Source organism: Lathamus discolor, chromosome Z, assembly GCF_037157495.1.
Source record: "Lathamus discolor isolate bLatDis1 chromosome Z, bLatDis1.hap1, whole genome shotgun sequence".
Classification (NCBI taxonomy): Eukaryota; Metazoa; Chordata; class Aves; order Psittaciformes; family Psittacidae; genus Lathamus; species Lathamus discolor.
In genome coordinates this window covers 108,429,861-108,442,497 of record NC_088909.1, presented here as the reverse complement: position 1 = coordinate 108,442,497, position 12,637 = coordinate 108,429,861, and the positions used below count along the sequence as shown (strand labels likewise).

The 12,637-nt window shown below is 46.1% G+C and overlaps 1 protein-coding gene across 7 annotated transcripts in view; it reads left to right on the top strand.

Moving 5' to 3' along the window:
- Positions 1–12,637, top strand: part of LOC136005794 (proline-serine-threonine phosphatase-interacting protein 2-like) — a 76,260-nt gene that overhangs the window by 2,497 nt on the left and 61,126 nt on the right. For all 7 annotated transcript variants that reach the window (XR_010608885.1, XR_010608884.1, XM_065663640.1 and 4 more), the window contains exons 2-9: positions 4,651–4,751; positions 6,885–6,962; positions 7,894–7,928; positions 9,246–9,352; positions 10,050–10,112; positions 10,598–10,696; positions 10,897–10,942; positions 11,321–11,400. Coding sequence is in view for 5 of the 7 variants with exons in the window: in XM_065663640.1 (XP_065519712.1) it covers positions 4,651–4,751; positions 6,885–6,962; positions 7,894–7,928; positions 9,246–9,352; positions 10,050–10,112; positions 10,598–10,696; positions 10,897–10,942; positions 11,321–11,400 (609 nt within the window). In the remaining 2 variants the exon portion in view is untranslated. The remainder of the gene's footprint in view (positions 1–4,650; positions 4,752–6,884; positions 6,963–7,893; positions 7,929–9,245; positions 9,353–10,049; positions 10,113–10,597; positions 10,697–10,896; positions 10,943–11,320; positions 11,401–12,637) is intronic.

Here is a 12,637-nt window from a genome sequence, read left to right as displayed (position 1 = left end):
GGAAAGTGCCTTGATCTACACAAGCCTGCTCTTGCAGTGTATTTTGGGTAATCCAGCAGCAGAAATTTGGGTTTCATCAGAGCACTTTGGTCCTGTAATAAGAAAAATAGACATTATGATAATGCTAAGAAAAACCCACTTAAAGTCTGGTGTATTGGCTCACAGCTTGCCACTTGGAGAGTGGATTTTTGGTCATTTTGCATTAAACAAGACAAAACCACTGCTCTGCTCTTTACAGTGTATTTAGCAATGCTGCTACAACAATCCATAGCTCAGTCAAGTCATCTGCAGTAAAAACTGCACTGGTATATTTAGTTTTCTAATAAAGCATATGTCAAAGTACCTGAAAATACTTATATACCCCCAAATGCATAGGAAATAACTATAGCATCTCTTTTTGCAGTGACACAAAGGAAATGTGGGGGAAAATAAATGCTTTGCCCCTTGCTCCAGAGCAAGGGAGCATTGGTACGTGCAAAGGAACCAGCAGTTCCTCCCTGTGGCCTCTCTACCATGGGCTATGGATGGTATTTTGTCAGTGCTGTGCCTGGCTGTATTTCTCCTTCATTGGCATGATATTCTTTCAGCCCTGTTTAGCTGGCTGTGGATAAACTCCCTTTTCTTGTGTTCCCTCTGCCAGCCCCAGGCTCCTGGGTTCATCGCCCTGCTGCTGAGCCACAGTGTGATGCTGGCTGCGCCATTTCACTTCCCCTTTCTCCTGCCTGTCCTTCTCTAAACGGAGCCTGGCCTGGCAGAGTTTATCAGCAGTGTTATGAAACCCTCAGGTCCTTGTTTGAAAGGAACAAAGTGGGGTTTGTGGAAGAAGCAGTTGCATCAAAGCGGAATGGTCCATTGCTCTCTGTGTCTCTGGGATGAGCAGGATGGGTGTGTTTCCCTATGGCAAGGAAACTTCAAATGAAAAATTATTAATCAAAAAGCTGCTTTTTTGCTGTTCTGAGGTGGGTGACTTTACAGTGAGTCCTGTTCCTCCCTGCGGTGAGTTTTGTCTGTCCTGTTGTACCCACCTGGTCATGGAATGGGGAGGAACTGCAGCCTCTTGCACTCTACACCCTGCAGGCACCAGCACAAGGTTTTATTTCGTCCAAGCCATATCTGCAGGAGCCTGAGTGATTCTGAGGCTGTGCTGACTGTGAGCAAGAATAGCACAGCTATTTATTGCTGCACAGCACTTCTGGCTACTAAAATAGTCACTCAGCTTCTGCTGTGTTTATCTAAGCAAGCAAGACTGAGAAGAAAAATTCCGGACCCCTCACTTCATTTCTGGGCCCTTCACTACAAAGAGACACTTTACAAGAGAGACATTGAGGTGCTGGAGTGGGTCCAGAGAAGGGCAACAGAGCTGGTGCAGGGCCTGGAGCACAAGTGTGATGGGGAACAGCTGAGGGACATGGGGGGTTCAGTCTGGAGAAAAGGTGGCTCGGGGGGACCTTCTTGCTCTCTACAACTTCCTGAAAGGAGGATGTGATGAGGAGGGGGTCGGTCTCTTCTTCCAAGAAACAAGCAATAGGGCAAGAGGAAATGGCTGCAAGCTGCACCAGGGGAGGTTTAGACCAGGTGTTAGCAGATATCTTTCCCTGAAAGGGTTGACAAGTCCTGGAACAGACCATCTGGGACAGTGGTGGAGTCGCTATCTCTGGAGGCGTTTAAAAGACGTGTAGATGTGGCATTTAGTGACATGGTTTAGTGGTGGATTTGGCAGTGCTGGGTTAAGGGCTGGACTCAATGATCTTAAAGGTCTTTTCAGATCAAAACAATTCTGTGATTCTTTGATTCTCTCATGTCACTAGCTTCATTGGGTATGTGTCTTGAGGAGGTTTTCCATGTTGAAGATGAATGCCAAGCTCAGCAGCTCGCCCTTTAGCTGTGGGTCATACAAGGTCAAAACATGACTTCAGATCCCCACTAGAGCATTTTAGCTCTTTTGCCTGTAGGTATACCAAAACCCAAAGCATTACAACAGGCACACAAATTCCTTCTTGCCAAGTCCACTGGGGGGATGTTTCAATCCTAGGAAGTGGATTGGGAAGGGGGGCTCATCCTGCTGAGCCCTGCAAGCTCAGGAAACATCAGCTGCTGCTTTGTCACCCTGAAATCATCCGCTGTTTTCATGTAGTTTCCTCTAAAGAGCATATGGGTTCTGAGCTCTGACCAGTGGGGGGCACCAGGACAGCCTTGTGCAGGGGTGCAGGGTGGGAGGAGAGATGCTTGTCCTCCTGCATCCCTCTGGCTGGGGAGGCTTGGTGCAACTCCCAATTCTCCATATCTGTCTTTGGCTCAGTTATTATGTCTTTAAATCTTGTCCCCATGGCTCTGTGCTTGCCACATTGCCCTTCCTCTTTCATTGCTCCCTTCCTGCCCTGCCTTTGGGGTGTCCTATGGGCAGTCATGCTTTCATTCTTTCCACACCAACATCTGCCCACAAGGGTGCTTGCTGTGAAGGCTGGTTTCAGGGCATATAAACCTGCTCTGCTCCTTCTAGGCCAGGAGCAACTTTACTTCCTGGAGGTAGCTTTTTTGGAAACTTCCATTGGCCCTCTTACCTCTTATGTTTTGCGTAACACATTGCACTATGAGGGCTGGTCCAGCCTTGGGTGCTTAGGAAACAGAATCACAGACTGGTTTGGGTTGGAAGGTTCCTTAAAGCTCATCCAGTTCCAGCCACCTGCCTTTGAGCCTTTGGGTGCACTGACACTCAGTGATGTGGGTCTGACTGTTCTAGTTAGTGGCCCTCCACATCCGTTTTATTTCCTATGAAACCAGGGATAGGAAGACAAGTTAGAATGTTCCTGTGTTTTGCAACTGGCATGAAGGCTGATTTCAGTGTAGGCGTGTTTCCTTTTTCACAGGCCCCATTAGCAAAGACATGATGAAAGCTTGAGGATTGGTTGTGTGTTTATCAGCAATAAGCCCATTTTGGAAGGATGTTTGTGCTTTGCAAAGAAACAGAAGCTGTTTTGGTTTCTGCTTAGGTCCTGCTCCACAGTTCTCTCTTCCCATGCATGCCACGGATGGAGCAAAGTGGATCTGGGATACGCGGGGATTTCCTGCAGGTCCCACTCCACCACATCTACATTTCACTTCTTGTTTTCTGGCCATTGACATTCAAGTCCTTGACTCCTCAAGTCCACATGATTAAATCCGTCATTTATCACAAACACCAGCCGTGTTCCTGTTCTTATCTTGCACCAAGTATAAACTCCTGATAAATTCCCCCTTCTGCTGTCCACACTTTCACACCAGTTCTCTGCATACTCTCGCCCTAGCTTCAATGCGTTTCCTGAGTCTCTCTCTCCTGCATCATTCCTTTTTAGGTTTCTTAATAACTGTTTGTGGCTTTTGCTTCCTTTCCCTGAGTTTCGTATGTGCTTCTACCATTGCTTCCTTTCTGCAGCTTCTTTCCCTGTATTTTTTATTCTGATGTGTGCTGTTCTATGCAACATTGCTGCTCTTTGCAGAACACTACAGGTAGCAGCTTCTGCTCAGCTCCTCATCTGCTTCTTCCAGAGCATCTGTTCGTATTACTATAGCACTTAGGAAGCCTGTTTTCAGCCCAGGTTTCCAGGTAAATCCTTAAAAGGTCATAGGGCAAAACCCCATTTTTCGTATTAAGGTGCTTCCAGGCATGGGTATGAGGAACAGGATAGAGTTAGGCAACCTTCATTCTAGCCCACCTACGTCATTGCTGCATGACATATATATATATATATATACATATATATATATAAAAGCATTAGTACAATATATGGTTTTACAAAGTTTAAGAATGTTTTCCTTCAAATCAGAAGGAAAGCACTGATCCTTCAGAAGTCTATGTGAAGTGTGAGTGGCACTGTGGGACTGAGAGGGTTGGAAGATGGAACTTCTTCCATCTTGGAGATGGAGATATCTACATTTGACCAACCAAGTCCTGTGGGTGGCAGAGGCAGGACCTCTCCATGGCTGTGATGTTTTGTGGGGAGTGAAGAAGCCATTTGTGATGTATTGAAGCGCTTACAGCAGTGGTGGGGGAGAACTTGTTACTTAGGGAAATGATCTTTGCAGTGGTGTTTTGAATTGATGTGAGGGTCAGTGTTGCTTTTTGGAAGGCCAAAGAGAAAGCTGTTGCAGGACCGGCCATTGAGTGCATCCATGCATTACTGTGAGGGCAGCAAGAGTGCAAGAAGCCCATAGCTCAGCAATCCTGAACTGAAAAGTCTAATAAATTCATCTCCAGCCCATGAATATATACATATATATATACATACATATGTATGTATATATAGCTATATCTGAAGACTTGTGGGGCTTTTATTGTTTGATTTTATTAAGTTAAAGCTGACAGCTAAAGTCCTAGGAGTAGATACCATGCCTCATGAGGCCAGCTGTGCTTAGGCCAGGAGAAAGCAATGAGATGTGGTAGAGAACTGAGCTCTTCTGTTTTCTTGAAGTCATGGAAGTGCCTTGTCCAATATTGCCACCATTGTTCTCATTCTGGAGCCTTTCCCACCCCTCAAAGAAACATCTTATTTCATAAAGAGGCACTTGCACACTTGCTCCCAGCTGAGCCATCGCTTGTGCAAATGCTGCTTGAGGTGGCAGTGTCCATGGACTGCACTGACCAGGGTGTGACTGCTGTTCTTGTGTTTTCAGAGTACGGATCTGACAAGCACAGTTGGCTATGACAGCATAATTCAGCATCTGAATGATGGCAGGAAGAACTGCAAAGAGTTTGAGGACTTTCTGAAGGAAAGGTATGGAATTGTCTTCGACAACAGGTTGGGCTAAGCCTGGGAAGTGGGGTGGTGGCACTACTTCTACTCATGTATTCCCAGTTGGGTTTCTGCCACTTCGTCATGTCCACTATGTTTTGTGTTTTAACAAGTTTTAACATAAAACACCTCTGGTTTTTGACTGACGAGGAACTTAGGTTCTTACACTGTCCTTTCACTGCATGGCTTGGTGCTCTGGTATGAAGTCCACCCAGACATGGACTAGATGATCACGGTTTGAGCTGTCTATTAAAAAGAAAAGAGGAATCAGGAGCAGTTTAATAATTCAGTCTTACATGCTTGATGTGTTTGCAGCTGCTGGCAGCCTGCCCAGGCCACATGCTCTCCAATGAATTCCAGCTTGCTGTTCAGCTTGCAGAAGATCCTTGACATAGGACAGGCATGGCTTTGTTCTGAATTTGTCTTTGTACATCGTGGACAGCCCATATAGTTTATGTTAAAACGAAGTAATAGAGTAGGTAGTGCATTTATTAATCAGAGGATATGACCCAAGTAGAGGCTCTGTAGAGGGCACAACAGAGATGGTCTCGCCATGTATTTTGAGTTTATGGTTCCTCTGGTTAGCAACAGCTAATGAATAGTGTTGTAAAACAATAGTGAATTAATGTAATTTAATACTGAGAACTGGAGAAAACAAACCTCTAAATACAAGACTTGACAGAAACCAGCCTGGAACAAAGGTAAGGGGGATGAAGAGGAGAACCTGATGTTAGAAGTGTCTAATGCACATACATTATCTAGGCTGTAATCCCACATTCCAGGAAAATTTGGGCTTTCAGGCTGCCTGGGGAACCACCCACTGAACCCCAAGAATTGTGTCCCACTCAACCATGGCAATGGAAAGAGTGCAAAAACTGTGCCCTGTTCCTCTTTGCTGTTGAAGGAGGTTCCCACTGAGGTGTCTAGCTAGGAGGAAGTTACAGGCAGGCCTTGGACTTGTTACTGGCATCCCTCTCTGAATATGTCCCAGCTCTTCATGTACAGCCCACATGTTACATGGTCCCACTCATGGAGAACATGGGTGTTGGATCTGATGCTTTGCTCAAAAGGAAGTTCATGGGAATATTGTTAGATAGAGGAAATAAATCAATTAAGAATATTTATTTTTTCCATTTTCCTACAAGCTTTTTTTTTTTAAGAGTTAAGTTAGATGAACCCCACTGCCAAACTCTAGAAATCAGTAACATAGGCATCTGCATCTGCGCTAGAGATACAGGCATTTTAGGAAACTGTTTTACCCAGTAGACCTTGTAATGCAAGTCTTCAGCTGTGCTTGTTTCTCTCCACTGACTGCAGACAGCTATGGTAGCTTGACTAGATGGAGTTATCTGCATTTGACCAACTAAGACCTGGTTGTCCGTACAGATTTCAGTGCAACTGCAGAAAGCTGGTTGTTCATAGACTTCAACACATAGGTTTTCTTTCCCACCAGATTTCTTCCAAGAGAGGAGAACAATACAGTCTCTCAAAGGTGTTTTTATGTTACTGCACAAGATGTGGTCACTTCTTCGGGTGTTCTTCCTAAGAGGCAGAAGACAGTACCTATTGTCTCATTCTAAAAAGAGCTGAAAAGGCCTAGCTGAGCTTTGGAGTGCATGTATGGTAGCTGCGTGGTCTTTGAGGTGCTTAATCCCTTATGATTTAACTACATTTGGTTTGGATCAACCAAATCAGATTCAAAAGCACTTTGTGGGGATGGAGTGACAGACACGGGTGTCTGAGACACAGAAAACTTGTGTTCACACAAGCCTTGTTCACATGGGAAATAGAGCTAAAAACCGCAGAGGCAGTGGCCCCATCTAGCCACCAGCTGCACTGGCTGCCTCGTCCTCCACCTCCTGTGGAGGTGGTCCTTGCATGTATTGGCCACAGGGAGATGGGCAATGCATCGGGAACACAGACAGAGCAAAGTAAAATATTTTCATGAGAAGGCTGTTGTAGCAGCAAACAACAGTCTTCCTTCAGCCAACTGCGCACAGTTGGTTTGCAGCAGATGGGGGGGTGGGGGGTTAAGAGTGAGTCTTGGCTCGGCCTGCAAACAAGTATCAGTTTCTGAAATAAGAACTTCCTCTCATTTCAATCTTTCCTCAACAGGGCAATAATAGAAGAAAAGTACGGCAAAGAGCTCATTAACTTGTCGAAGAAGAAGCCCTGCGGACAGACAGAGCTGAAGTAAGTTCACAGTTCCGTGTATGTTTTGCTTTTATGGGTGTCCTTACTTGGAGAAATGAAGGAAGGAGGCTGTGAGAGACAGAAGAGTGTTGAAATGTGATTGGGATTGCTATCAGAGGATGATCTGAAATTGGTCTGTGAATGAATGGTGCACACTTGGGTTGTACTTTGCTGATGATTGAGTTGGGCTCCACCAAGTTCCCACCAGCAGTAGCCTAATCAAAGCACTGTGGATGCTCAGGCAAGATGTGGAGTGGTAGTTCAGCAAAGAGAAAAGTATCATGAGACCTTGGGTTTGCTCCTGACTGTTTTTGTGGTCAGAGGGAAGTACAGGCACTTCCTTGACTCAAACCATGCAAATCTGCAAAGCCCAGTGTTACCACGCCACAGAAATCCTGTGGCCACTGCAGTCGGCTTCGTAACTGTATCTCCATTTCCCCACCAACTCCTGGCACCTTCTACTTCCTGCTTTGTTTCTATACTTTATACATGCCTGGTCTGATATTCTCTGATGATTTATTTACAGTTTCATATTGAGGTGTCACATAAAATGTTTCTAAAATCTTTATTGCACAATCTTAATAAGGAGAAAAGTTCTTACAGTTCCAACCACTGGCCAGTGCACCATGTAGAAGGTGTTCGTATGTGCCAAATGATACTTTTAGGGCATTGCCTGAAATATTTGTCATAAAACTTAGAATTGTCAATAGCATCCAATGTTCAGAAAGATGTAAGGTAGATCTCAAACCAAGTAAGCTGTGTTATATTTGCTGAGAGGGAAAAAGCCAGATGTGTAAAGAGGGTAAATAAACCTGCTTCAAGCTGTCTTGGCCCATGTTAAGTTGGGGACATGCTATTCAGTTTGAGAGAGGTGCTCTGCTGATGCCTGAACCTGACTGTGCTTTCCCATTCTCTTTAATTTGTTTTTCAGCACACTGAAGAGATCCCTGGATGTTTTCAAGCAACGTAAGTAATTCTTCATGTTTGCCAGGACACTTGGCAGTGCCAAAGCCTGCTAGTTTAGAAAAAAAAAACAAATAGCAGAGAAACTTTCAAACCTGTCTGATGCTGGAGTTAGGTGTAGGCTGGCCTTCTGGCCCAGATCATTCCTTTGGCTCCAGAGCATCTGTGGGAGACAGACCCACAGAGCATCTTGCTGGGGATCTTTGTGTCCTTTTGGGGCAGGCTGCGCTCAGAAGTCACCCTTATGTTGTACATCAGAAGCTGTGCATGTGAAACTCATCTGGAGTTTCCTGGACTGTCTTGCCTTGCTCTCTTCCCAAGTAACAAGTGAAAGGACGAGGAAATGGCCTTGAGCTGCACCAGGGGAGGTTTAGATGGTTATTAGGAAAAATATTTTCCCTGAAAGGATTGTCAAACACTGGAACAGGCTGCCCAGGGCAGTGGTGGACTCACCGTCCCTGGAGATGTTTAGAAGATATGTATTTAGAGGTATTTAGAAGATGTGGTGCTCAGTGACATGGTTTAGTGGTGGACTTGGCAGCGCCAGAATAATGGCTGGACTCAGTGATCTTAAAGGCAGGTCTTTTCCAGCCTAAATGATTCCACAATTCTAATTGGACCATCTACAAGATGATGCTTTGGCCACCTTATATTGTCCCTCCATTTCAATGTACACACAGCGGGCAGCATCCCTGTGCCAAGGGCTGGTGCTCTGCTCTCCTGTGCTGAGTCCACTCTCTGCCCCAGCCACATTTGCCTGCTGCCCTAACCATCGGTGAACCTCCCCAGCCTGGCTCTGCTGTTGAAGCAGCTGGCTGTTCATGGCTGTAGATTTGAAAAAGCTCTGGGGCTCGAATCATGAGCTACACTTCGCTTATGTCCTTTGATGAGCTTGCTGGGGTGCTGTTCTACAGTATGACCAATTCATTTTCAGCAGGATGAGCCTGAAATGTTTTTAGTATTAGTGTTTCTGTGCCACAAGTTGACTGTCTGATAACCTGGGGCAATGCTTCCTTCATAAATCTGCTTCAGGCTGCCGTATGTTGAAGCCTACTTTAATTCACTGGGGTGAGGGGCAGATGTGACTGTGCTTGCCTGATACCAGTTTTCTTACACTGTAAAGCAGGCCCCAGCAGGACTGACCCAGGACTGATCCAAGGCAATGTTGCTCAGATGCTGCTTCAAATGTCCTGCTCCTTTTATATGTTTCTGCATGGGGATGTGTGATGTGGGCTCAGCATGCTGTGAGCTACAACAGTTGACTTGAGGAAAAGAGGTATATTTTGGGTATATATATACTCAAATTTCTTTTCTTTGCAGAGATAGACAATGTGGGACAAGGTCACATCCAGCTGGCACAAACCCTTCGGGAAGAAGCAAAGAAAATGGAGGAATTCAGGGAAAAGCAAAAACTGCATCAGAAGAAGGTCAGGGTGTTAATCTATCACCATCCTTGGTGATGGATCCTGGCTCGTGTTTCCCACCATGCCCCAGCCCCCTGTGTGCCCCAAATGCTTGCTGCTGGTGGGAAGTCCTGAGCCCTTTTCTATATATTGCCACCCTGCTGCTGAACCAGCAACCTCTGACTTCTATTTCTGCCACATCTTCTCCTTTGAGCACCTTTTGGGGCCAGCTATCGCAGGGGCTCAGCTCCAGAGACACCAGCCTCAACCAGGAATGTTCTTAAAGCATATATATATAAACTTATATATCTCATATATATAGAGTTGCCTGATCTCCACAGGGCTTGCAAAAATTGGCAAGCCTTTTAACCTCTTCTGTATTGAGATTCCTTTGTCTAGAAATTGAGGGAAAACTGCTAGAACTTTGGACCTAGCAGAAGGGAGAGGGAATACGAATTTTCCAGACTCTGTGGAGATGGTATGGTACTATATATTGCTGGATTTTATTTGTAGAGTTCTTTTCCATACACAAGTGGAGGCTTAGAGTGGAGGCTTAGATAGAAGTATTAAAAGTTGGGTTTTGTGAAGATGTTTTAAGTGGACATAGGTTCTTAAAGCCATCTGAGTTTGTACTGTGCCTCTTCTTTTCCAAAGCTACATAGTCCATCATGGAGCTTTGATGGTCAGTGATGTGTTGACTCTATCTCTGTTGTCTTCACAGATAGAGCTGATAATGGAGGCGATTCACAAAACCAGGAATCTGCAGTACAAGAAGACTATGGAGGTAAAGCAGACATGCTGCTCTTTCTTGCTATATGGTTTAACACTTCTAACATACGCGCACACTGCTGGTGCAGTCTTAAATATGAGGGTCTTCCTCTGCTGCAACTCATGCAGACACTACATCAAGAGCTACAGCAGAGGAAGACTGTCACATTTAAGTCTGCATATTGTGCTCTAAAAAACTGAAGAGTACACCAGGGACATGGCTGGTAGCAGCCTTGCACTGTTGGATAAGAGTGATTTAGATGTCAAGGACTCTATTGCTATGAGCTTTTCATGCCAAACGAAGAGCAGCTTGTCTTGTGAGATTTTTTTGCTCAAGCAGTAGGGCACTGGGGACCTTAAGCGCTGTCCCCTGCTCTGCAGACAGCCTGTGGCCACCTCTCCACTTGTAGGCTGTGTTTTCCTCCAGAGCAAGCTGCATGAGCTGTAATAGCGACTCATTGCTTGCTAACACGCTCCTGCCCTGTTTGTTGGCTTTCCTAGGCCAAGCGGCTCTATGAGCAGCGCTGCAGGGATAAGGATGAGGCGGAACAAGCTGTGCACCGCAACGCAAACATGGTTACACAAAAGCAGCAGGAGAAGGTATGGAGAGGTGGGTGGCCATGGGATGGGAGGAGGAAGGGTGCATGTTCTTGAAGCTCTCCTGCCCCATAACTCTTCTCCCAGCTCTGGGTTTGGGGGTGAGATGGATGGGATGGCAGTGTTCTTCAGTTGAGCTTCAGTACTGTTGGCAATGCATTGGAGCTCTCCTATAGCTTTTTTCTCTCTCCCATGTTTGGCAGTTATTCCTCAAGCTGGCTCAGACAAAATCATCTCTGGAAGACTCTGGTGAGTATGGAAATGCAGGCTTTGGCAGGTGAGGGGAGTGTTTTCTGGGGCAGGGGGTGTGAAGCCATGGCATGGCTATCGAGTGAGCTCCAGCTCTTGGTTCAGGTCTGGCTCCTCAGAAACTCATGCTCAACATACCAGCGGTGGAGAAGCCTTCACAGCCTTACCAATGCTGTTCCCACCATTTCCCTGTGGCATGACCCTCCACAATGCTGTGCAGCTCTGCATCTCCTTGCAGAGCACATCCATAGCTGAGCTCACGCATTACTGCTGCTTTCTCCCTGGTGTCCCTGTCAATTCCGTCTTCATGTATCGTCTTTCTAGCAAAGGGTGTTTTTAGTCATTGTTAACCAGATGAGAGCATGATTTCTCTCGCAGACAGGAGTTACCAGCAGAGCATTACCACACTGGAGAAGATCCGGGAAGAATGGCAGAAAGAGCATGTCAAAGCTTGTGAGGTAAAAGACTCCAAACGCCTTCATGTGGCAGTGTGGTCCTATGGATGTCCACTCCTCACTGCAGGGGTCCAGGATGGTATAGATGTGCCTTCTGTGTGCTTCTCTGGCAGTGAATCAGCAGGGTGTCTTGCAGCTAACCCTGTGTGTCTCATTCTTGGCTTCTGGCAAAGAAGCACCATGTGCTGCAGCTAACTCTGTATGTCTCACGCTTGGCTTCTGGATTTAAGGTCCCACCACTTCAAGGTTTCCACTATCTTTTTTAATTTTAATTCTACCATCTTTTAAAATTAACAGAGTCAAATTAGGGACATTTTACCCATTAACCTGCTTGCGTTGTTTGGTGTGGTCCTTATACTGACCAGCCTTGGTCACCTCTGTGACTTAATGTCCTTACAGCCACAACACCACCTAGCAGACTCTGAAACTCTGGAAGACTTTAAATGAGTTTGTAGCAGAAGGTGCTGGAACACTGGGGATGCAAGCTGGGTGAAGCCATCTCCATGTGAATCCAGTGTGCGAGCAGTCCTTTACCATGTATCTGGCATGGTAGCATGGGAACCCCTTTGAGCTGATGTATCAGTCTAAAGCAGACTGCCTCATAGCAAAGTGGTCTAGCCAGGACATCCAGCAAGTGCTGGAGAATTCCAGTGCTAGTGTAGAGAGGACTGTGACGCTGCTCTTCTGCTGACCTGTGTCTTGTAGCTGTCCAAGAAACGTAACCAAGGGTCAAAGGAGGTGATCCTGCCCCTCTGTTCTGCTCTTGTGAGACCTGACTTGGAGTATTTCACACAGTTCTGGTGTCCTCAACATAAAAAGGACATGGAGCTGTTAAGGCTAGTCCAGAGGAGGGCCATGAGGATGACAAGGGGGCTGGAGCACCTCCCATGTGAAGGCAGGCTGAGAAAGTTGCAGCTGTTCATCCTGGAGAGGAGAAGCTGTGTGTAGACCTCCCAGCAGCTTCCAGTATCTGAAGGGGGCCTACAAGGATGCTGGTGCAGGACACTTTATTAGGGATTGTAGTGACAGGACAAGGGGTAGTGGCTTCAAACCTAAACAGGGGAAGTTCAGGTTGGATATAAAGATGAAGTTCTTTACTGTTAGGGTGGTGAGCCCCTGGAATGGGTTGCCCAAGGAAGTTGTGAATGCTCCATCCCTGACAGTGTTCCAGGCCAGTTTGGACTGGCCTGACTATTCTATGATTCTATGGACAGGGACTGCAGTGGTTTAGATTTTATGC